The following is a 24,368-nucleotide window of genomic DNA, read 5'->3' as shown; positions in this document are numbered from 1 at the left end:
AGTGCATCTATAAAGTGTGAGTGCTGGATTTTGGGGCTGTCATTTGAAATGCATCTGCTACATGATATGGCACAGATAATCTCAAACAGACATGGGCTATAGCCCACCTGCTTTGGAGCCAAGAGTGATATAACAGTGTCAACAGAGATGCAGAGATAGGGAGAATAAGGGTGAGGGAAAAAGCTCCCAAACTTAGGCTCAGCAAATTTACCGACCTTACTCTGCCACGCCACTGCTGACCTGGGTCCTCTATCTCACGCTCAGGTAATGACTCCACCTACCCTCTTCCTTAGTGGCCTTTGGATTGGTAATGTTTTGGTTTGTGCTGTATTTTGGTTTGTATTAAAACTCTTCACTTTCATAGGTATGATTAAAATTTGCTAAATAACAGGCACTTTGGTAAGTGCTTTTTTGCACAAAATCTGTTAATGTCCAATGGTTATCACAACAACCACTCCACAAAGACTGAACTCACTGCAAAATATAACAGTCAGGTCTATACCATATATTATTGGTTTATTGATCCATTAGAAACTATGAATAAATAGAACCTTGGAAAAGATTCTGCTGGTCCTCTCAGAATTAGTAGTAATTAATGATTACACCTGCTAAGAGTCCATTTGCCAAGTATAAAAATGCCTTTCATGGGTGACATTCTTGCATAGGCCAATGTATTACCAACAATTTTATGGTTTTATTTTGGTTTTGGGTTTTGGTTTGGGTTTTTTTGTTTGTTTGTTTGTTTGTTTGTTTTTTTAAGTAGCAGCTTGCATACTGGATTTTATTACAGTATTTTCTTTGCATATGGAAGCTGAAGTGCTATATGTGTGATACTCATATGTGAGATGAAATCATAAGGTCTAATTCCTTTCCTGTTGCTATCAACAAAATTTGGAAAGATTGCTACTATCAATACTTATTTCCATTTTTCTGCTAGATTCCTTTAAAATAAAGAAATCCAATTCAGCCTTCATTCATTCAATTTCTGCAGTGAGGCATAATATAACTAAATTTTGACACAAAGTAAATACATTTTTTGCCATAATTTATATATTGGTGTGATTTTCATTTTGTGTTTATACTTTTTAATGGAGGAAAGAGACCTGTGTCAGCATCTTTGCCACAAATTTGACTTCTAGTAATGTAATTTTGCATCTAATTTTACGCTTAGTTTTGCATCTAGTAATTTGTTGCCCATGAACCTTAACCTAATGCAGTGACTTCTGTTACAACTAACTGAATGCATATGCCTCGAGTAGCTCTATATCTGAATTCAGAGGTAGGTCTGTGTGGAGCTAATGCCTAGGGTGGAAGTTCATCCGAATGTTAAAACTTGCCTTTCTTGGTGGGTCCCTTCAGAGAACAATTGTACCTGTTCCTGTTTTATCTATATTAAATTACCTTTGTAGCTACGTAGTTATACAGTTTTATATATATAGTTATAGATAATTATGGGTAAACACAAATTAAAATATAATTCTGTGACCCAGAAAATATATGTTATGTCTTAGACAGCACAGACATCACCTTAACAAAACCCTTATAGGCTGTTGTAGATTTGAAAGACTCCTAAGGAGAAACATGAAGTGACTGTGAGCTGTGTGGTAAGAGAAGCTGTGGTTTTACACAAAGAGGGCTTGGAGAAACTGGCTTATATGGCTTCAGGAGTGTCATTATGTTACATTATATTGAAGTTTTCTGATTGAGCCTGCAACAAGAACCACTGTCCTGGTGTTGGTGGTGGAGGCACTGTGCCCAGCATAGGAGCAGAGAAAGCGGAAGCCTGCCCAGGTTCTTACCCTTCCCACTGTCTTCACTGGAATGGAGTGGTGAACATCACCCTATGGATTTCTGCATTCATTAAATTATATTAATTACTGTAATTATTAATTACACAAAATGACACTGCCACACCAGGCAGACTTCCAGTACTTACCTATATAGGTGGGTTTTATATAAAGTTATGTTTGATCTGCTTGACATAAAATTGCTTCAAAATCCATCTGCCTGGCAAAGTTTCCCTGTCTCACTTCAGAGTTTCTTACTAATTCCCTCAGGAAATTGCTTTGACATCTTACAAGGCTTTTCATTACTTACTTATCAGCTCATCTTCTCAGCTAACTTCTACAAGGAGCCAAAATGCTTCTGTGAACACCTGAGCATTCACAGTCTGGAGGTGGAAGCCTAGTTAGGTCAGGATTCCCCACCTGATCTGACCTGTAAGTACCTCTAGGCTTGTGGGGCTCACCCCTGCATGCTGGCCCTGCTCTACAGGCAGAGCCAGTGCTGCCTTGGGACTGTGTGGAGGAGCGAGGCTGGAGTTCTTTTTCCCAGCTCTGACTGGTGGAGGGAAAACCGCAGAACTGGTAGCTGCTCCGCTGCCACTAGGAACAGGAAAGTGCAAAGGAAGTCAAAAAGCACCAGAGTAAAACAAAAAAACCCCAACTAAAGTGCTTCTTCGAGCCATGCACTTTCCTCTTGACTCCCCATGCAGCTCTGGAGCTGGCAGCTGTCTGTATTTGCTTGCATTGGACTTGCCATGCAGCTTAGGCAGCTCTGTCAAACACTTTGAGTGGTTTTGCCATGGGAAAACATGATCCTACAGAGCCAGCAGTTATTGCCATACAAGGGTGCTGGAAAAGAATAGAAGTCATCTGCAGCCCTGACACAAAGTGGGAAACCTCAAAAGGACATTTATTCCATGCTAAGTAATTGGAAAAATCTATGCTAACATAAGAAAACAACAGCTGAGAAGTTTATTGCTTTGAAAAATGGGTGAAAGTTTATCCTTCAACAGCTCCTATAATTTTTGACTCTGAAGAAATGCTCCACAGATAGCAGGAATGGGTCACAGAGCAGGTCATATCCAAATCCTTGTGTTTAGTGCTGCAAACATGTCTTAGGTCATTTCTGACGTTAATCCATTGGAGAGAATTTCCAAGAAGGAAAGTAACTTTTTGGTTTTCAAGTACAAGGAGAGCCACCAGTTTTAATATGCATTTCATGGCTTACACTAGCTGTTGCTGAAAATGGGTAGAGCTGCATTATTGCAAAGTTCAATAAATACACCAAAGCATGGAAATCAAATGTTCCAGTTGCTTACTTTGGAAATACATATTTGTATCTATATATCCTTTGATGACACATTGGTATGCATTGATATACTATCTAGAGTTTTATCAGCAGAATAAAGAACTAAATACTATATATAGTATAAAATATTTTTTAATTATATATATTGTGTTATATAGACTATTACTCTCCCAAATGTTGTTCTTGTCTTAGAAATGCAGTCTGTCTGAGCCTATTTAGAAAGCCCTGGTAGAAATTTTCGTGCCATTGACTTTTTCTGTTAAAAAAAAGAAAACTTGTAACCCACAAATGGAAATTCTAGAAAGCTTCAGATCTTACCCCACATGGAGTAATGCCTGCAGTTCTGATGCCCACAACATAAGGACATGGAACTGTTGGAGCAAGTCCAGAGGAGGACATGAGATTGATAAGAGGACTGGAGTACCTCCACTGTGAAGGAAACAGGCTGATAGAGATGTGGCTATTCAGCCCAGAAAAGAGAAGGTTGGGTGGAGCCCTCATAGCAAATTTCCAGTATCTGAAGGGGGCCTATAGGGAAACCAGAGAGGGACTCTTCATCGGGGACTGTAAAGGCAGGAGAAGGAATAGTGGTACAAATTGAAAGAGAGGAAATTTAGATTATGTATTAGGAAGAAATTTTTCACTGGGATGGTGGTCAGACACTATCAGGTTGTCCAGGGAGGTTGTGGGTGACCCAATCCTGGCAGTTTCAAGGCCAGGTTGGATAAGGCCTCGAGCAACCTGGTTTAGTGGGAGGTGTCCTTGCTGATGGCAGGGGGCGCTGGGATTAGATGATCTTTAAGGTCCATTCCAACCCCCTAACATTCTATCATTCTATCATTCTATGATCAGATCCATATTTAATATGAGTTTGTTTTTTATTTTACTCTGAGAAACACTACCTGTGAAAAGAGATCTCAAGTAGTCTCTTGAGGTACTCCCTATTCTCTCCTTGTACAGACTGGGAATAAGGAGGGGCAGAGGAAAATCAGCTCATTATCTCAAGCGTATGATTTTGATGACAGAGCCAAATTATACCTCCACCTACTCTTGTTCACCTGTTTGTCAGATATGGAAGGACATCTAATCTTTATCCTCATTTTTGCCCATGTTTCCCTTTCTTGAAAAGTATACCTATCCAAAACAGTTTTAGCTTCCTGCTTTATAAATAAGACTTGTGTTCTGCTGTCCCTGAAGCTGTGGAAAGACAGTAAATATCTATAGTAATTTTCATTAAAATCAAGGGAAGTAGGAAGTGTAGACTGCTGACAGTTCCTGTGAATATCACTTAATAGCAAAGCCTGCTATACAAGACCTCTACTTCTGAGATAATCAGTTATCTGGTAAAATTGTTTCTGTAGTAATTTATCCATCTGTTATTCTGGATGTAAAAAACATAAAAAAATCATTGTACGGTATTTGCTGAGGTCAGTTTTAACTAACGGGTGGTTGAAGTTGGTGAGACTTTGATTCCTTACAGCACTTTGTGTCTGTAGTGCTCTAATTGGCTGCAGCATCCTGAAAAGGTTTTCCAAGTAGTCAGAGAATGCTGGAGTGTACTATCACCTTATTTCCACCAGTCTTGTCCTAAAACACCCAAGCAGAAGATGAAAAGTAATCATATCAGTTATCCACAACCCTTCAGTTCCATCCAAGACAGTTTTTTGAAAGTTCCTTGTATTTATGGCTTCTGAAGTTTCACAGTTCATGTTACAATTTTTCATGGCACTACAGTGAAATAAATACAGCTAAATAAATAATCCATCCAATTTCTCTGTCAGACATCACAGAGTAACAGGAAATAAAGAGACAACAGTAAGCATAAGAAAGATTATGACACTGAAAGAATTCCTTAAGGACGACAAATGTTGTTATAACAATAACTTCTAACTTAACTGTTTGAGATTTTCTGTAATACCATGTAACAGTTCAGCAATAAACACAAAGTTAGCTTCTCTCTTTTGACTCTTCCTGTCCACCAATGCCTACTTTTATTTCCCTGTTTCTTTTATCTCTGTGTATTTATCATTAATACACATAGGACAGAAATTAGTGCTTTAACAAAAAATAACAATAGAAAGAATAATGTGCTGCAGGAATAGCACTTTATTTGACTTTTGTTTGGGAAGATTGGCCTGAATGTATTTTTTTCAATTGCTTCCTTCCTTCTTGAGCTTTCAGCTTGCTTTCAGGTATAACTAGAGAATTATCTGGTCTGAGACTGTTAGTCAGGGATTCTCTTGAACTAGAGGCAGAGGCGGCAAAGGCTTTATTCATCCACCTTTTCTTCCCTGTTTGAGAAGGAAATAAAAGCAGTAGTAGATGTGGATTGTAAGGTGTGTGCTAAAACATAGGGTTATAAATGTTTACCCTGGAAAGCAAGTATGAGAGTAAATGTCTGAAAAATTTTGTGAAGCATATGTGCAAATTCATGATCTCTGATATTTGTAGGTCTTTACAGACAATACATCTGAAAAATAACCTGAGAAATAACCTTATTATGTTTGGTCTTCCTGTTTATTCTTTTCTAGTGTAAGGTTCATCAGTCTGTTTTTCATGGTATGTGATCTGGTTGCTTTCTCCTACCAGAGTGTTCCTCCATATAGGTCAAGGCACAAGAGGACCTCAAGGGATGCTGTCTTCAGTTCCTGTTGCCTGTGCAGGGAAGAAAAAAAAAAAGGCGGAGGGGAAAAAATCCATGGGCAAATAAATGGGGCAGAGATGGGGAACAATGGGGTGCTAGTCTAGTTTGTCTGCTATTGACTGTTCTTGACTTCCTGCCACCACATGTGGTTGGTGAGATTTGCTGAATCTGACAGAGGTCTGTAACAAGGGGTTGCAGCTAGAGGTGCGGGGGAGAGTTGGAAGCTGCTTCTGCATGCTGGCTCTGCCATATTTGCTCTCCACTTGTCCCACTGTTAGTACCTTTGGTCTTGAACTCAGTATTACTTTCTTTGTCGGCTAAGCTGAAATACAAAAATAGGACTTTCTTGATATTTCCAGTATGACTACATTGGAAGGAAGTGACAGAATCTTATTCTAGCCCAATCTGCAGATCTGGCAAGTTCAGCTAAGCCTCTGTATTTTCAGTACATCTTCAAGATGAACACCTCTCTTAAAATTTGAATCTGTGCTCTTAAAACAAACAACAACAACCAACCAATAAAAGAACCCACCCCTACCCCCTACAAAAATAAAAAATAAAACTCCCCAAAACCTTTTCCATCACTGAACTGACAGTGCTGACAACAGAAGTACAAATAGTTGTGTGGGAGTAGCTACAAATGTGCTGAGAGCTATGCAAAATATTTATAGTGATTCCTGAGTATCCAAGCAAATCTGATTTTTAAAGATGTGCCAAAGTGTGTGAACTTTTCAGGTAAGCCTTAGCCAAGTGTAGACTAAATCTGAGCTGAGTGTAGTTTGCCAAAACAGATTTATGGCTTTGGCTTTAGTTAGAAGTTGCAAGATTCAACATGGTGTTGGCATAGCTGGTTCTGCATAAGAGAAACTTGGCAGTTTAGACTGAAGTTTCCTGTGTTATATTAATATTAGGACAACTTATTAATAAAGCGGAAAGTGCAGTATTCTTTTCATTATTACAGATTATACCTGTAACCTGTGTATCTGTGGAATTAAAACTTTACTAAAAAAAAAAAAAAAGAAAGAAAGCACTGAAAATAACTATATTTCAGGGAAAACCTGAAAATGCATTCTTAATTTAATGATATATATTAATTATTACTTTTATTCATTCCATTTGTTATGGTGGCTTCTGTGCTTGTGTATGTGTGTATGTGGTGGCAGTTGACTGGTTCAGCAAGTGTTTCCTCTCAAGATGGTATGAATTTTGCAGTTCTCAATCACATTTATTTTGATGTGAATTTTTAGGTCTTCAGCTGTAACTGACGCAAGTCTTTTCCTGCAGAGCAGAATGGGGAGTAAATACCTCAGGAAGCAAGCAAAGTGCAGATAAGCAGTAAATGTTCCAATAGAAACCGTGATAAGCTGTAGGACTGGTGAGAATTACAATGGCTTCATGAAAACTGGTGCTTAACGGCAAATAAACAGGCAAACCCTTGATGATACACAGCAGGTTCAAAGTCGACTTACTAAGTGTAATCGCCAGTTGGCAGAGTTACACTGCTAAGGACAGGGTTTTACAACAGTCACTTTGAATGCTAAGAAGAAAAGTTAGATTTAAACAGAAGGGTCTGATTTATGTTTCAAAGGTTATATAATTGGAGAGTCGTGAGTGGGAGATGTTAAGGAATGGCTAAAGATGGTTTATCCCGTGACTAAGAGGTTACATCTGACATAAAAATAAAAAGATCTTCAAGCTATTCTCAAAATAAAATATGGTTTAAGAAGATACAACAGAAGATACAGCAAAATAAAATGTACATTAAAGACTGCTTTTTGATATCTAAACGTACACAAAAATGCCATGTCTGCAATTTATTACAATTATCTCTGAAAACAAGGAAGGAAAGGAAGTAGGAAAGGAAGGAAAGCTTTCCTTGCAGAAGGAAACAGAATTATGTGTTTTGTGTTTGCCACATGGTTCACATTATTAATACTATTGCATGTATGAATATTCATTTCCATGGCTAATCCAAAAATTATTAGGGAAATTACATCAAATATATATCTTACATTGTACAATGGCTCTGATTATGAATTCTTCAATATGATTCCTTTAATTTTGTGAGTAATTTTTTGCTGTACAGATACTAGCTTTGGAATGTAGTGAACCATGCAAATTATCTGGATTAATCAGACAGGTAGTTTTCCCAAAAGCAGAGGGTACTTGTTATGTAAATGTGGATTAATCCACAACAGTCTTTGACAGCCAGAGATGGAAAACTACATAAGAAAAGAGAAGCCCACAACAGCATCCCTGGCCATCAACAGCAGCCTGGGAGGAGCAGCTTGACCATTAAATTGACAAGCAAAGGGCTTCCTAGGACTAGTTGCCAAGAGTAAATTAGTGTAGTCCAGACAGAGAATAAGATGAAATCTCACTCTTACAAAATTAAAAAAGCTGAAGTGAAACTAACCAAAATATAAACCAGCATGTCTCAAAAGCTGATCCAAATATAGACAACTCATCTGTTGTCAGAGGCACCTGTTTTCTGTGAATTTTTGGGGCTTTTTTAACCATTTGGCACCAATAAAGGTGTAACTGTAAAAATGATAGTGATTTTGTAGCCATGGTGACCTATGGATCAGGATGAACCATTTTTGGTAACTGAGGTCTTTTTGTGGTCTAATCCAAGATGCCAGCTTTCTTCAGAAGCCTTGGTTTCACTTAAAATATTCTCCTTTGTAAAAACAACTTTTAATGATACAGTCATGTGATGATAGCAAGCCAAACTTCCACATTAAAATAGGAAGTTAAAGAATGTCTCTGTAGAGTGCACACAATTTTTGTTAGTGCTAATACATACCCTGAAGCAGGTTGAGGAACTGTTAAAGTAGAGTGTTGAAATTACTTTTCTTCCCCAAAAGTCTTTTTAAGATACTTTAATTTTATATATAGAAATACCATTCCTCTAAAACAGATGACATTATCTAAATCCACTTATCCTTGGAAAAATAGGTTTTACAATTTCAGGGTGGGGTATCTCAGACATGGTTAAAATACTTGTGGGAAAAGTATGATGTGTGTTAGTTTTTAAAAAAAAAATCTAATGCCTTGGTGTGATTGTCTTTATTATATCAATAATAAAATCATGAGATACAGTAGTCATCTTGGTTTTCTCTCCATATGTAAAAGGGAGATCATGAAGTAGTTTGTTGATTGCCTACAGTCTGTTGTATCCTTTCTCATTGCTATTCACACAGTTAATTTTCAAATTTAAACATACTGTAGTGTGAGCACAGTAAGTTGGAACACGCAGAGTTAGAGGACAAAGAAACAGAGAAACTCTGAGTGTCAAATGTGCAATGAAGGTTTTCTATGGATCAGTCCTCCACGTCTGCATGGGATCTCATGAAGTAAAAAGTATTCTGTCCTTTATTGACAGCTGTGGAAGTCTGTCCTTAATTTGCTAGCTTCCTACAGTGTCACTCAGAATAAATAAATCAAGCTGTTGCATAGGAGAATCCCCCTCACATCACATACCAGGAAGTATTTCCCTTCTTCTATAGAGAAATTTCCACAGTCTCTTTGGGCAACTTGTTCCAATGTTTAATAACCCCCACATTAAATATGATTTCTTTATATCCAGTTGGAATATCCCTGTTTCGTCTTAAGACCTCTATCTCTCATTCTGCTGCCATGGTCCTCTGCCTTCTCCATAAATACCTCTTGTGATGTGAACTACCAGGCCTAACCTAGGGCAGCAAAGAGGCTGTTCCCACCTCACTGGCCAAAAAGGTCCAGTGGACTTTTGCATGTGAGTTTTCTTTAAGACAATTGTAGCTGTGGTTGATATGGATAATTATTTCCCTGACAAAAGAGCAGATGTGTAGGCCAGCTTGCTGAGATGAAATATTAAGAGCTTAATTGTCTTCCATTAGCATGTATTAGTAAAATAACCAGCAGTCTTTACAGACACTGCCTTGAAAACTTTTTTCAGGCAGGCACCACATCTGAGAGGAACGGTAAGTTGCCTGTCTATGTTCCCAACTTTGGGACAAACTTATTATCTTCTTGAAGTAGTTCTCACCTTCCGCCATGGGAAATACATTAGTAACTCTTTTTGCTCTTATCTTTTTTTGTGACGTTTCACTAATATTACTATCATAATGTAGTGGGGTTAAATGTTTTGGGCCCAGTGCACAGAATTTATGTAGTTTTACCATTAAATCCTCCAGAGTCATAGATCTTTAGCTTACTTGTTCAGTCTACTTTTATGGAACCCAGGTCAAGCTCTTAAGTTATCAATCAGTCATTTCATTCTGAGACCCAGGAGTTTCTCATGGTCTCCCAGTACGTACTTGTGAGCTGAGGAGAATGGCTCTCAACTGTATATGCAACAGCAGAGCAAACTGGCACTAGGCTGAGATTTTGGGGTTTGCGTTTTGGGGTTAGGTTGGGATTTTTTAATGAAATCTTCTTAAGAATAAAAAAGTAATATTTACCACAATTTTAACAGAGATGCCATTGCCTGTGTTACTAATATCCATACCCAGACCATCCTCCTTTCAATCCTTTTGGAGTGTGCAGGTTACCAGCAGACCTGTCAGCAGAAATTGACTGCTCTCTGCATTTCATACTTGGTCCAACCATCAAGGACAACATCTGTGTGTCTGAAAAAGTACCGTAGTTCCAAATTGGCCAGAGTTGTTTATGTATTAAACTGAGAGAAACATATGTGAGAATGCCAACAACCTTATTTTTGTAGTGATTTATGACTATTTTTACAGTGTTTAAGGTTGAACACCTTATGGTTTATGGGTGTAAAAAGTATGATGAAGGATGGTTCAATCCTCATATTGGGGCTTTTGAAAAAACCCACTGAGACTGTGAAAGCTCTGGTTGCACTGACACAACCTGAGTGTCTGCATCCTGCCTGTGATCTTTCAGATTAAACAGCCTGGGAGCTGCTGGTGCAAAAATAAATATAAATCAGTATGATTTAATTCATGGCATCTTCATGTGTATGGTCATTGGAATTCGGTGCTGTTTGAGCAGGATTATTTACCTTGTTTTGACTTCCTACAATTCTGTTTTGGTGGTTTCTAAGATGCAGAGTTGTCACAATAAGACCACAAAACCCTTTTGATACTTCAAACAAAACCACACTGACAGTACAAAGGAACTCACCTCTACAGAGCGTTGTCCCCTTGAGACTCTATATTTCAGTAAGAATATACGTCAAAGAAAGTTCCATCCTTTTTCTAGCCAAGCAAGAAATTTTCTGTGTAGCAGCAATTCCTGTGGGCATGTATTACCTACCTAGGAATGTTTTGTTTTATTAGGTAAAAGGTTCTATTTGTAAGGCACTGCTGTAACATTTTGCAAGACTGGAAGAAGTAAAACAAAATTTTTATTTCTGTTATCTGTCTCAACCTGTGATTCCTCCTGTCCTTACGCAGTCAAATAACTTCCCTGAGTCCATGTGCTCATTATGGAAGGACCTAGAGGAGCTGTTTCATCACCTGTCTGCAGAGAGTTAAATCAGGACACCAGGCTGAGTTAAGGAAATAATTGTGGCACTTTATTAATGTTTATTTGTTTTAGAAGAGTGAGTGTCTACAGTTGAGGCTGCACAGGAAAGTGACTTCTCATGGACCTTGTATGCCAATGTTCCTGCAATTTCAAAAGACAGAGCTGTGTAGCATTTTCAGCTAATGGGTTTTCTTGAAAAGCACAAAACCACTTGAAATTTGTGTGCAACTTTTGTGGCTAGGTCCTCAGAGACTGAATTGCCAGAAGCTACTCTGAATTCCATGTCGTCACTGTTATCTGTTCTTCTTGAGGTTTTTAGCCTTTTTATATCCATTAAACAAATTAAAATAAATCCATTTGCTGGTCCCATAATGCTTGACCTACATCAGAGTCCTTGGATTTGTTTGTGGAATGAAAGGACATTTTGGTTCCTTTTTAATGTCTCTTAAGGGCAACATGTGTTTGCATCAGTTTTTTGGAATGTATTTACTTACATGTATCACAAAGAAATTTTCTCTCAGTGAACTGCTCTGAGTCCACATGACAAATAAACAATAATCTGGAAAAGTGGAAAAATATTTTCTCAAAATAATTGTTTTTAACACTTTTCTTTGGTGGTTTGCTGTTAAAAAATTTCACACACAGAGCTTGTATAGCTTTATAGCAGCTGTAGAAGGGTTTTCCAGTGTTTGAACAGCTGAGACCAAAATCCCATTGAATCTCATTAGCCTCTGTTATGTGTCGCCTGGGACCAGATGGTTTTATCATATAGTTTTAGCAATAGAAATTAATAATCTTTGTATCATGAAGTGCTATTGGCTGGAAATGAGCATATATCTTGGGTGTTTGTAATCTCCAAGTATTTTCATAATTCCTTCCATTAGGAATTCACAAATGTATTTATATGAAACTCCTTACTATTTATAATCCCAGTTAGTAATTTCATGCCAATGAATACCTTTGAAATTAATAGTTCTGTTTAGTACAATTGGTTTCAGGGGTCTAGAGGACAATGTGAAATACAAAAACCATTGCAAATGTAATTTTATTGCAGGAATTGGTAAGAATCCAGCAGTCTTCTTTCTGTTACTCTTTTGGTAACCCGTTCTTTAGTAATTATTGAAGTGGTTGATTTATCAGTTGGAATGGATTATTTTCCCTCAGTATAAGTGCAACTTAAAAAGTAAAGTAAGTCAGATTTCATATTGAGAAGTTCAATCACCGGATTTCTTTACAAACAAAAGACATAGTTATAATACTTTTCTTGGCTCAGTCTAAAGGTCAAAATTAACAAGTTTTAAAGAACTGCAGAGGCATACAGCAGAGGCTTTGTGGTAATCAGAAATGAAGAACAGTGTTGAATTAGTGGATATCACAGAAAATCTAATTTATAGTTACAACTCAGTATCTGTGACGGCAGCAGTGCAGTTTGCATGAGGTTGAAACTGGGGTAAGAATGCAAAGAGCCAGCAGGTCAGCAAGGAAATGAAGAATTGTGGCTGCAGACCAGCAGCCAAATCCTATTGTAAAGGCAGACTTTAACCGCATTTTCACTATTATGACAACTGTGAAACTCAAGTTGGTTTTGTTGTTGTTGAAAACTTGGCTTTGCTTTGCAACTGTGTGGGTTCAACCAAAAAATCATTTTAAAATACTTTGGAGGGGTGTGTGTGCTTATGTGCTTTTTAGCTGGAGGCCTCAGGATATGAACTTACTTTTAACTTTCAGATCTCTGATGGGCAGTCATGATGTCCCTTATTTTCCATAGAAAACTCTGATCTAAGCTCCCTGCATTTTACAGGCTGATGTTCTTTTTCTCCCTCTGTTTCAGGGTCTTTATGTCTTCGTGGTATATTTTATCTTGCACAACCAGCTGTGCTGTCCTGTGAAAGCAAGTTATACTGTAGACATGAATGGGCATACAACTCCAGGATCAGCATTTTTCACACATGGCAGTGGTCTGCCAGCTGCAGGAGGAGAGATCAGCAAGTCCACACAGAACCTCATCAGTGCTATGGAAGAGGTAAGAGTGCTCTATAGTGCTCTGTAGTCATTAACTTGTGTATTGAAAATGTACCTGGAGATTTAAGTGGCAGTTCTGAAGTGTAATATATGGGAATGAAATGCTAATTATTAAAGGTTGGCTTTGGGGAGGGGAACATTTTTTTTTTAGTTTATTTTAACAACAAAAATTGTTGTCTTTATCCATGGCAATATTCTTGGAACTTACCATTACCTGATATCCCATCTAAAGAAATTCCCCTTTTCTATTTGAGCCTTTGGTTTGTTATAGAGGCTGATTAAACTGTCAAAAGTAAGTAATGAGAAATCAAAATATCAGGGTAATTCTTTCAGCTTACTGTAGATCTTAGATGAGCTTTAAGTCATTAATTTCTCAAAATTATGATGTCCAAAATTTCTGGAAACTATAATAGAATAAATTTAGAATAAAATGGAGAGGGGAAGGGAGAGAAGGAGAGGGGAAGAGAGGAGAGGGAAGGGGAGGGGAGGAGAGGGGAGGAGGGCTAGTTGAAAATTTCCAGCTAAACAGGTTTTCCAGGAAAAATACTTACTTGATGGAATTGAAATATTTCAAGAGAATATATCTGTTCTAGTCATAATTTTTGTGGAAACCAAAATACTTATGTGGCAGCTGTTTTGCCTGTTTTTCTACCTACTTCACTGTAGGTTTGTGTGGATTTTAAAGCTTCTCAGCTGCCTCCTGTCAGACCACTAAATTTACTCAACTTCTCCCCAGTTCAGGGAACAGGACAGCTTCTCAGTCCTTCACAGCAAGTTTTTGTGTTCCTGAACATCTAAACAGTGGATTAGTATTGAACCAAGAAAATATATTTTGTTTGGCCTAAAATATACTTTTTTAGAGTTCAGCATTTTGGCTTTTCATGATATTTTAAGGAGCAGATAGACTTGCAGAAACACCTCTTTACTCGTTAACTGAAACTCTAATATTTTGTGCAGCTCCACCTTAAACTGAGTGTAGGAGAAGTTGATGTCAAAACTGTAAGACATCACTAGAAGCTTCAAAGACTGGCAAATTACTTTAAAATACTATATTGATAAACATGGGAAGTGGTGGGTTGCCAGCTGTAAATCATGTAATGGAAATGAATGATGATTAGTTGCTATAGAAGGGAGAGGCAGTGCAGAGGCAAAGGCACTGGTAAGAGAGGATTAAGCTGAAACCTTTCAGTACTTTAGTTTCCGTACTTTAAAGTTTTCCATTCTGTGGGTGAGTGTTCAGAAATAGCAATATTTTTATAATTTTTTGCTGTAGCTAGGACAGACATAATAAACACAAGGTTAAATGACTTGTATTTGATTTACATGTATGTAAATATATATACATACATATGTATTATTTATTGAAAAGAAAAAAAGCTTTCTGGTTCACTATAGAAGTGACAGAACAGCTGGTTCCAAAATCTCTTTGTCTTCAGTTCAGCTCTGGTCATAGTTTTTAGTTTCTGTACTATAGTTTTGATGATTACTGCATTTTTGTGTCTTTTTAAACTTTGCAGGTGCCTACAGACTGGGAGAGGGCATCCTTGCAGCCTGCTAGTCAAGCTAGTGCTGCCTTTAAGCAAAGTCCACAAAATGGCAACGTTTTCCACCCTTCTGGAGGATTTAGTACCAGCTCATTGGTTGCTGATGAGGAATCACAAGAGTTTGATGACCTAATATTTGCTTTAAAGACAGGTAAGTGCCTTTCCTCCTTGCACCTCAAAGTTCATGTTGTTATGGTGTCACCGTTCCATGAGCTCCAGTTAAGGAGGTCTCAATATAACCTGATTTCCAATGAAAATCTGAAAGATAAGTCAACATGGCACAGAGTCACAGCAGTGATACCAGATGAGATCTGGCAGACACAAGCGAAAGCCCAGCTGCACCAGGCATCAGGTGAAGTACAAATGGACTGGATTGGAAGCAGGAGGTCGCATGAATCATGTGAATGATGTTTGGGGATATCATTGAGCCCCACAAGAGACAACAGCAAGGTTCTGGTGACATTATCAGGTTAAGTCATCTGGCACACGTAGTTTCAGGAGCTTGTTCCCTTCAGTGATATCCAGGGAAAGTCAAACCAGATGGAAGACTGAGAATGCTGCTAATAAAGGGATATTTGTATTCAATAAGTTCATAATGCTAAATATCCTAAGCCAACTTGCATTGCAGAAAACTTCTCTAATTGTGCAACCTCCGAGTTAAGAAGGACATGGAGTGATTTCAGAGGAGGCCGTGGAGAAGTTCAGACCGCTGGAGCAACTCTGCTGTGAGGAAACTCTAAGAAAGCTGGGGTTGTCAGATTGGAGAAGAGAAGGCTCTGAGAAGAGCTTAGAGACCCTTCCAATGCCTAAAGGGGCCACAAGAGAGCTGGAGAGGGACTTCTGACAAGAGCATAGGCTGACAGGACAAGGGGGCAATGAAAAAAGGCAGGTTTGTATCAGATTTTAGGAAAAAAATTTTTGCTGTGAAAGTGATAAGGATCTGAAACAGGTTGCCCAGAGAAGGTGTGGCTGCCACATTCCTGGAAGTGTTCAAGGCCAGGTTGGATGAGAATCTGAGCATTCTGGTCTAGTGGACGGTGTCCCTGCTCATGGCAGGGGATTGGAAATAAATGGGCTTTAAGATCCCTTCCAACCCAAGCCATCTTCATAGGAAAATCTGTTTTGTACCTATTAATTTTACCTAGACATTTTGCAGACTACATCTACTTTGTTAGCAGTTAGAGGTTTTCTTTGTCATGACTTTCAAAGCTAGGTGCAGAAGCTTACGGTTGCAAACCTTCTTTTAGGTATGTAAGAAGGTACCTTTTGCTTTTTATCTCCCTCCTGAATGCTTTGAAGGAAACCAGATAATTCATAGGTAGTTAATAAGATACAAAGCCATCTATATCTAATACTCCCACCATCACACAGTGTTTTCTGCTTAAGCAAGTTAGTTGGCATTAGTAAACTGCAGAAGACTGAGACTTAAGTAATAAAAAACAATCTAGGTAACAGCAGTAGTTATAATTCAACACAAATTCAGCACTTCATTATTTCTTCCTAAGTCTTCAAGCTCCATGCTTAGTTAATGTTTTCAGTTATTTTAGAGGGAGTGTGTAGAGAGCCAATTTTTTATTATCTTGCCTAAATTTTATTGTTGTATTCTTTATTAATATTTTATTAATTTTATTTCTTATGAGCCTTTTGTATTAATGTGATTTGAAGCAGAGACCTCAGGCCACATTTGGAGGAAAATATTTTTGTTTGCATTACTGATTCAAATAGTGTCTTACAATTTTAACCCAGTGCTTATTCCTGTGACCAAACTGTGTCCCCAATTACAGGAGTAAAAAACCCCATTATTTCTAAATCAAATCAGTTGTCCCATCTGGTTCCAGCCCCACACACAACATTTGAACAACATGAACTGAAGAAGTAGCGTGGAGCTTAGAGCAGCTTTGACCAGCAAAGCAGATGTTTTATCAGCCATTGTCTTACACATAAGCTGTAGCTCAACACATACTTAATAATAAATAAAATAAACAAATAAATAAATAAATAAAAGAGGTTTTCTGTGACTAAAAATCTGTTCTATTATTTTTATCCTGTTATCCAGTCCAGTTCAGTGCATGGCCAACGAGAGGGAGGCAGGGAACCACATGGAAACAATAAAAAGAGAGATGAGGTGGTGGAAAAGGTTTTTTTAAAAATCTGTTTGGCAATACAGGCTTATACTGCCAAAGTATTCGCTGAGCTGTTGTCTGACAGGAGTTTTATGATAATGGTTAAGCTAGCAGGCACTGAAAAAAGGTCATCTCATGATCTCTCAGCAGCACATTTCTTCCTCTCTTGCTTTGTTGCTTGTGCTCACATGAAACCACATCTGCTCAGGTTCAGTTTCTCCTCTTCCTCCTCTCCCCTCCTTCTATATGCCTTGCCACTCCACATCAGGTTGGTGCCCTTGAGCACCACTCTTAGCTCCAAGAAAGTGGTGGTCATTGGCAATTGGAAGACAAACACCTCTTCTCAAAGTGGGCTAAAGTGTATGGGCAGCTGAGATGCCTTGTGCTGCGCTGCTCTTGCCTGTCATTTGCTGTGTGAGGTGCTTCTCAACCCTTTTTAGACCAGACTTCATTTCAGTAGACTGAGAATTCCTCATTTTGAGGAGGATTTCTAGAAGAGCAGAGAGAAGGTGCTTTGCCCCACATTAACTAGTTTTATCACTTCTAAACTGTGGGATGGTACTTTTGGGTATAGAGGAAGATTAGAAATGCTTGATCCACTATTGTTTGAGCTTTACCTTTGATAAGCTGAAACAGAAACCTCCATTATTTCTGTTCCCAAAAACTGTCAGTCTATAACCAAACTTAGCCATAGCTGTGCTCAAATATTAGCTCCCACTCTGAAGGTTAACTGAGGATCAGCAGTGATTAGCAGAGGAACATGTAAAAATGTCTTTATGCCACTTTGTGCTTCATCTGTCATTTCACTCATAGTCCTTTTGATGTAGTTCTGAGCTCTCTGAAGGTGACTTTACTTAAGCTGTCTGTAGCCACAAGGTTTAACCTTGCAGCCAGGATCAGTGGCAAAGAGGGTATAATAACAGCAAAGCTAAAATTTCATTCCTGCCCTCCTGCCTCTGCAGCTGGCCTCTCAGCTGCAGAAATGAAGACAGGTTAAAAAAAATCAACCAAACCCCCACAGCAAAACTTTGTTCTTTGACTCTCCAGTGTTTAGTAATTTGCAGTGTGCAGTGCAGCTCCACAAATAGTTGTGCTGGCACACTCGCCCTTGCTGCTAAAGGAATGTGTTGTAGAACTGTGCACTTAGCCCTTGGTTCCACAATCATTAACACTGGGCCTAATTACAGATTAACCTAAAATATGGACTGGGTCAGAGGGACACACACAACTGCAGTTCTAGTAAATCAGGTGGACAGCAGTGTACCGTTTCTTTGCCAGCCTTTATGCCAGCTTTATGCAAGCATCACATGGTGGTAGGATTTTTTTGTTTGGTGTAAGAAATACAAAAACTGGGCTTCTTGTATCATAGAGCCACTGTATCTGAATATCTTATTGATTAATTCCTCCTTTACATCAGATATATTCATGTCCATGCAGAAATAAATACATTCTTAGGATTCACTCTGCTCACTGCATCACCTCATTTATTTTATTTTGTGAATCTTCTGGAAGGCCAGCCAGCTCCAAGGCAGCTTATGTGAAAGAAATTATGGAACAGTTATGGTAGGAAAAATGATTTAGGGACATGTCCTTTTCATTGATATGTGCTAAAAACTTTTTTTAAAATTTGTATGAATTTCTGTTAATTTATTTATTTTATTATATTTAATTTATGGGTTTTATATTGATTCAAACAGCTGAGAAAGTTATTTATTAATTAGTTTTTGTTAATTTAACTAATTAACTTCAGAAGTGCTGCTATTTTGGACTAGATCTCACTTTCCCTCTGATTTCTTGTGCAAGGTTTATGTTGATAGGCATTTTATTAAGACCACTGCCTTCCAGATTGTGACAGAGTTGTATGTTACTGTCATTGAGGATAAAGCCCAATATATACCAGAATTCCCAATATATACAAGAATTACCTCTTGTTAGGGCTGGGGAGTTATAAAAGGAGCCAACAAGAATAAAAGTAGATGGAATCTGTCCCAAAGCAGCAAGCTACCCATCAGCATTGCTCTAAAGCATAAATACCGTAAATGCGTAATAGCTTTACTGATTTCTGAGCTTTCAGCTATATTCACATATCCTACAAATACTCCTGTCCTCCCCCCTTCTGTGATGCACAAAACCGAAACAATTAATTGCTTTGGGTGAGATGTGAAATCAAACACAGCAAAAGCCTTTGAGAGAGGCCCAAACCCCTCCAGTGGTGATGGGACACCCACCATGGTACTTTCCAAATATATATTGAGCAGTATCAATGGAGGATTCTGCTACCTTCATATCTTAATGTGTTTTTACTCTTAATATAGGCAAATGTGACAAATACTACATAAATATTTCAATATTTCTCTAATACTATGTAAATATTCTAATAGTTCTTTAATATGGAGAAGATCTACTGAGTAAGTTAAAAAGCTTATGTAAATGTGGTTCATCATGGCTGGGCTTCGTGAACAAAGATTTGGGAAGGGCTCTACCCACATTTGTTACAAGCACGCTGGTGGCTAAAAAGGCCAATACGAGATAGACAATTCTGGTTGCAAAAGGCACAGCAGAAAGACTCCTTAGGTGGAATATTCTGGAAGATACAATTCTTTCTGTGTTGAAAAAAAAACATAGTTACTACAATAACAATGCACTATAAAACGATTTATAGTTTTCAATCTAATACAGCTAGGGTTCCAAAGTGGGCATTTTATAAGCCTTGGTGGCACCATTGTAGGTGCCTGGTTTAAGAATCAAGTATCTCAGGTGGCCATCATAAACAAGAGAAAACATTTGAAATTTCAATTCTGAAAGGTATTCAGAATGCCTGTATTCAGTGCAGCATCCTGGAGATTGTCTATCACAGGGCAGATAGATTGTAGATGGTAGCAAAGTGCCGGATTCGTGCCCTGCCTAATCAGCCATAATTTTTGTTTTGAAGGGTTCACTTAACAGGAAAAAAAAAAAAATGGAAGGAAGGGTAACCAGTTTGCCTATTCATTCAGCTTCTCATCTGTGGTTGTCACACATATGCTGCCTGATGGCTATTGAATGTGACTGTATAATACACAGGAAGCATTTTTTAGTTCAATCTGTACTTTATTTATAGTTCTCTGGATGTGACTGTTGGTGTCATTTCTGTGAAGTCAAAACCTGAAAGAAGAATTAAAGTTTGTTTGTGTAGCTTATTCATATACATCTCAACATATAATATAAATCATGACTAATTCAGAAAGCAAGATGGAAGTGCTTGAGAGATAAAAAGTCTCCCCAGAGATGAGTACAAAACCAAACTCAGTATCCCTTAAAATGTTTTAGTGAAAGGCTGAGCTATCTCTGAGCAAGCAGATGACAACAGTCAGATATGTAGGGATGCACTGATTGTACCTTCACCAGCAGATGTCAGTGGAGGGACCTCTCTGGGTTTGAAGCCTAGGCCTTGACTTTTCAGCTAGTCCTTCCATACTAAGAGAAAGGAAGGCAGGCTTCATTTTCCTGTCTGTTTTTCTTGAAATAATCCCTTCACAAATCAGGGGAAAGTCATACTCTCTGCTACATACCTACCCCACGGCTCTAGCATCTCTACAGGAGTACATGATTTTTTGGATCTGATTGAATTTAAATTCTGCTCCAATCTGAGAACAGGATGTACCAATGAACTCTGTGAAACTCCATTGTGTAAGGAGTCGTACCCTTTCCAGTCTACTGTCTGTTTGGTAAACTAGTATCCTGGTTACATTTCACTGCTTATTCCTAGAAAGGATCAGCTCTAACATAGTTTGTCTTTGCATTATCAGCAGAACAAGGCCCTTGTAAACCCAAAGTACCCTTCTTCAGTCTGTGGCTTACCAAGTTCCTGGTAATCTCTGTAACAAAAAAGATCTTCCCTTGCTTTGCACAGAACACACACAAAGCTTGCACATATATGACATCTAAGAATATACATAGTGTAATACTGTTAGATCCGTATCTGATCTCTCTACAGTGACCAGCAAAAGATTCTTTAACAAACCCCATACTGAATAATTGCAGTATAGCCACTGGTAAGACAAATATTTTTCAAACTCCAACGGCCAGTGTTCACCTCAACATCATTAGAATGATCATATTTATGATTTTAAATGTTTTAAATAATGGGTTTTTTTCAGTTTTTGAAATTTTTACCCTCTTCAGCCTGACTAAAAGTCTTGAATGAATTTCAATGTTAATGATACTACATAGGAAGTATTTTGTTGTTTCTTCACTAAAAATATTTTATTTACTTGTTTTTTAATTTGCTTTTAACTTTTTCTTCCATCCTTCCATGGTAAATACAATAGTCTGATTTATCTTCTTTATTACATTCATATTTCCTTTCTAAAACAAATAATTTTAGACAAGATAAGGAAAAAAACCAAATAATTTGTTTAAGCAATTGCTGTTTTTCCCAGGACTTTCAAGCAGCTTTTGGTTATTATGGTCTGGTTCAATGAAAAGATTAAATGTGCATGCAAATTTAAATCAATAATACAGCTTCATCATCTTCAATACACTTACAAACCATTATTTTAATGACTCAGAGCCTAATCTTAACTTTGTTATTGTATGTTGATGGATTTTTACTCCTGTCATACTCTGACAGTGGTTGTTGGTTTCTCAAGAGCTTGGGTCATGCAGACCAAAGACCAGGACCCACCAATGTCAATGACTGCATGCTCCCTCCATGACCCAAACACCAAAGCCAGATGTAAGAAGGTTCATGGTGCAGCATACTCAGTTTTCACCTGGATCATAGGGCACCAACCCAAGTTTAGCCCCTACCAGGACCTTGTCCAGACCTCTACAGGAAAACCTGCCTAGTCCTGCAGGTTTTTCTGCCCTGGTTCTCTGGACCAAGCTCCATATTCAAGATTGCAACCTGACGTCCCACAACAAAGCAGCATCCTACTGCTGCCCCCTTTACAGTACTTCTTTACTACCTGTGGGGTGGTAGGAGGAAATGCGCTATGGGAAAACCTTGTAAAAGCAGAACAATAGAGAACTTAAAAAGATGAAGAGACTCCAACAAAGTAAATGACCCTTATCTTGTTTTTTGTTGAACAAACCAAAACCTGTAATTTCAGCTGAGGCAGAAATAAGAATTGCACTGTACACCTGGTAGAAACTCTTGAAAATATTTTTCAATATGAAGTGCAAATCACTTCCTCTCACAGCATACCTTGTTCAGGGCTGTTTTGAGCCCAATGTCATTCTTTTGCATGTAGTTACAGATCTGCTTCTGCCCAAAACAAATAACTTCCCTCATAAGTGACATTGCTGTAAGTCTATGCCTGAAATTAATCTGTCTTGAAATCGTCATGCCTCATACTACTGATGTGCAGTTCTCACCAATTTTAAAGCCTAGACACCCTAAGCCCTAACAAGACCCATGCATTGTCTTGTTAGAATTTGCTCTATAGCTCAAAGACGAGCTGAAAAAGCACTGAAGTTTATAGTTCCAACAGCTATTCTGTGAAGAAATGGTCTGAAAAAAAATTACGCATTTCATAAAAACTAGTGCAGGATTATGTAATCAATTCAAACCTCCCCCACAAAAAAACAAAAGCAAAAACAAAAAACAGCTGAAACCAAGCTAAAGCAAATAGGAAGCAACAAGCTAGCAGAACTCCTGTGACAAAAGGATGGAGAAGGTGGCCTCATGTGGTGTCTTCCAGTCATGTTTTGGAAGTTTCTGTAGACCAAAGTCTAGTATTCTCTTACAGTAGAAGGAAAACATAATGCACCAGTTCATGCCACATGTGGGTTTAAATAATATTTGGTCAGTGTCTTTTCTCATGTTGAAATTACAGTCCTATTAAAACAGCTGGAATTACAGTTTAACAGGGAAATTGTATCATTAAAAATCAATTCTTCATGAAGAAGTCCTTGGAAATACCAGACTCTAATAGCCAGACCATGAACTCAGCCTAAGACAGACTTTGATTTATGCCCTTCTGATTTCAAGGCAACCTCTGAATAGCTATTGTACCATTTACTGGGACAAATAAAATGACTGACAGCGGAATTATGAAAAAGCGTATCTGGATGGTACAAAACCATATCAGATAATGTTATAATCCATGGATTCAGAAGGGTAGACTAGTAAGAGGAAACTTGCCACATGATTGTGGGGTAGGGAAGCATTTCAATCATCAGAAGAAAGCAGAGTGGGATATGGTATCCCCATTTCTGTGTTGGGATGTCATTCTCACTGATTCTTATTTTTGTTGTTTTTCTCTATTGCAGGTGCAGGTCTCAGCGTCAGTGATAACGAATCTTGTCATGGCAGCCAGGATGGAGGAAGCATGGCTAACTCCCAGATCGTAGAGCTTAGGAGAATACCCATAGCAGACACTCATCTCTAACTTCACAGCTTGCTTGGGTTTTTTTGTTGTTGGTTTTTTTTTTGTAATTCAAGCTTCAATATTTTTATATTTGTACTTCCTTTTGCACTAAAACGCTATATGAAACTGTAGTAGAATGCTGTGATCTTTACTGAACGTTTAACAAGGAATGTTTGCTTGAGGTTCTCTATATCAGGAAACAAACTAAATTTCTTAGAGTGGCTGAGCATCAGTAGATACCATGGGGATTTGCCTAGAATTGTATCTTGTAGGTAGATGATACATTTCGCAAATTGTAGCTTTTTTTTAATTAACTGTATGTGTAACACTGGTTAATAAAATCAATAAAGTCTGTTTGATACAAACCAGTCTGTTATTTCTGCTCGCTGCTTATGAAGATGGAAGGTGATGTAAACACCCTCTTGGACAGGAAAGCTTTCTAGTTGCGCAGTTGTTCTAAGTTTCCTAAGATGTACTCTTCTCACTGTTTTTTGAGTACCCAAATCTGTGAACTTTACACATTCTAATAAAGACACAAGTCCTGAGCCAGAAAGCTTGAAATTTAAATTGTGACATGATAAATATGAGATGATCAGAAACATACAGAGGAAAGGAGAGATGAAGGAGTGTGTCAGCAGCTGTGTGCTGTTGACTGCTTGACCTTGCTGGTTTCATAATAGTAAGCTCTCTCACTCTTCTCACAGTTAGAAATAAGGTGGTGTAGGATCCCAAAATCAAATACCTGCAGAAAGGAGTCTGAGCAGTGTCAGCAAAAGGCCTTGGGCTACAAGAGCTAGGGAAAAAAACCTCAGCTTGAGGACCAGACAAGATATCACCGGTTTGGAATGTCCTGCCCAGACCCAGAGAGACTGTACTCTGATTTTATCAAGCCTCTGCATAAAATCCATTGTTGTTTTCCCCCTCCCTGTGTATCCTGTGTATTCTGTAAACATTGGATACCTGTCCCCCATGTAAATCCCCAAAAATGTAATCCTAAAATAAGTGGGTTTTCCCCATGATGTAAGTGCTAAACCCAAAAGGTGTAACTTGGGTTTTTCTCCTACCTCATCCTTGTAAAACCCTGTTTGTAATAGCTCGGCCGCCCCTATGAATA

General features: G+C 38.2%; 1 protein-coding gene across 1 annotated transcript in view; it reads left to right on the top strand.

The window, feature by feature from the left end:
• ADGRV1 (adhesion G protein-coupled receptor V1) overlaps positions 1-23,813 on the top strand; it is a 274,545-nt gene extending 250,732 nt beyond the window's left edge. Inside the window, exons 98-100 of the mRNA XM_051782549.1 lie at positions 13,044-13,235; positions 14,752-14,929; positions 23,157-23,813. Of these exons, the coding sequence (XP_051638509.1) occupies positions 13,044-13,235; positions 14,752-14,929; positions 23,157-23,275 (489 nt within the window). The 3' untranslated portion in view covers positions 23,276-23,813. The remainder of the gene's footprint in view (positions 1-13,043; positions 13,236-14,751; positions 14,930-23,156) is intronic.
• The last annotated feature ends 555 nt before the right edge of the window (positions 23,814-24,368 follow it).

The sequence above is a fragment of the Manacus candei genome, unplaced genomic scaffold (genome assembly GCF_025592945.1).
Source record: "Manacus candei isolate 608988 ecotype Guabito, Panama unplaced genomic scaffold, ASM2559294v1 h1tg000016l, whole genome shotgun sequence".
In the NCBI taxonomy this organism is placed as follows: domain Eukaryota; kingdom Metazoa; phylum Chordata; class Aves; order Passeriformes; family Pipridae; genus Manacus; species Manacus candei.
Note: the sequence above shows the minus strand (reverse complement) of the source record. Positions and strands in the feature narration are given on the sequence as shown.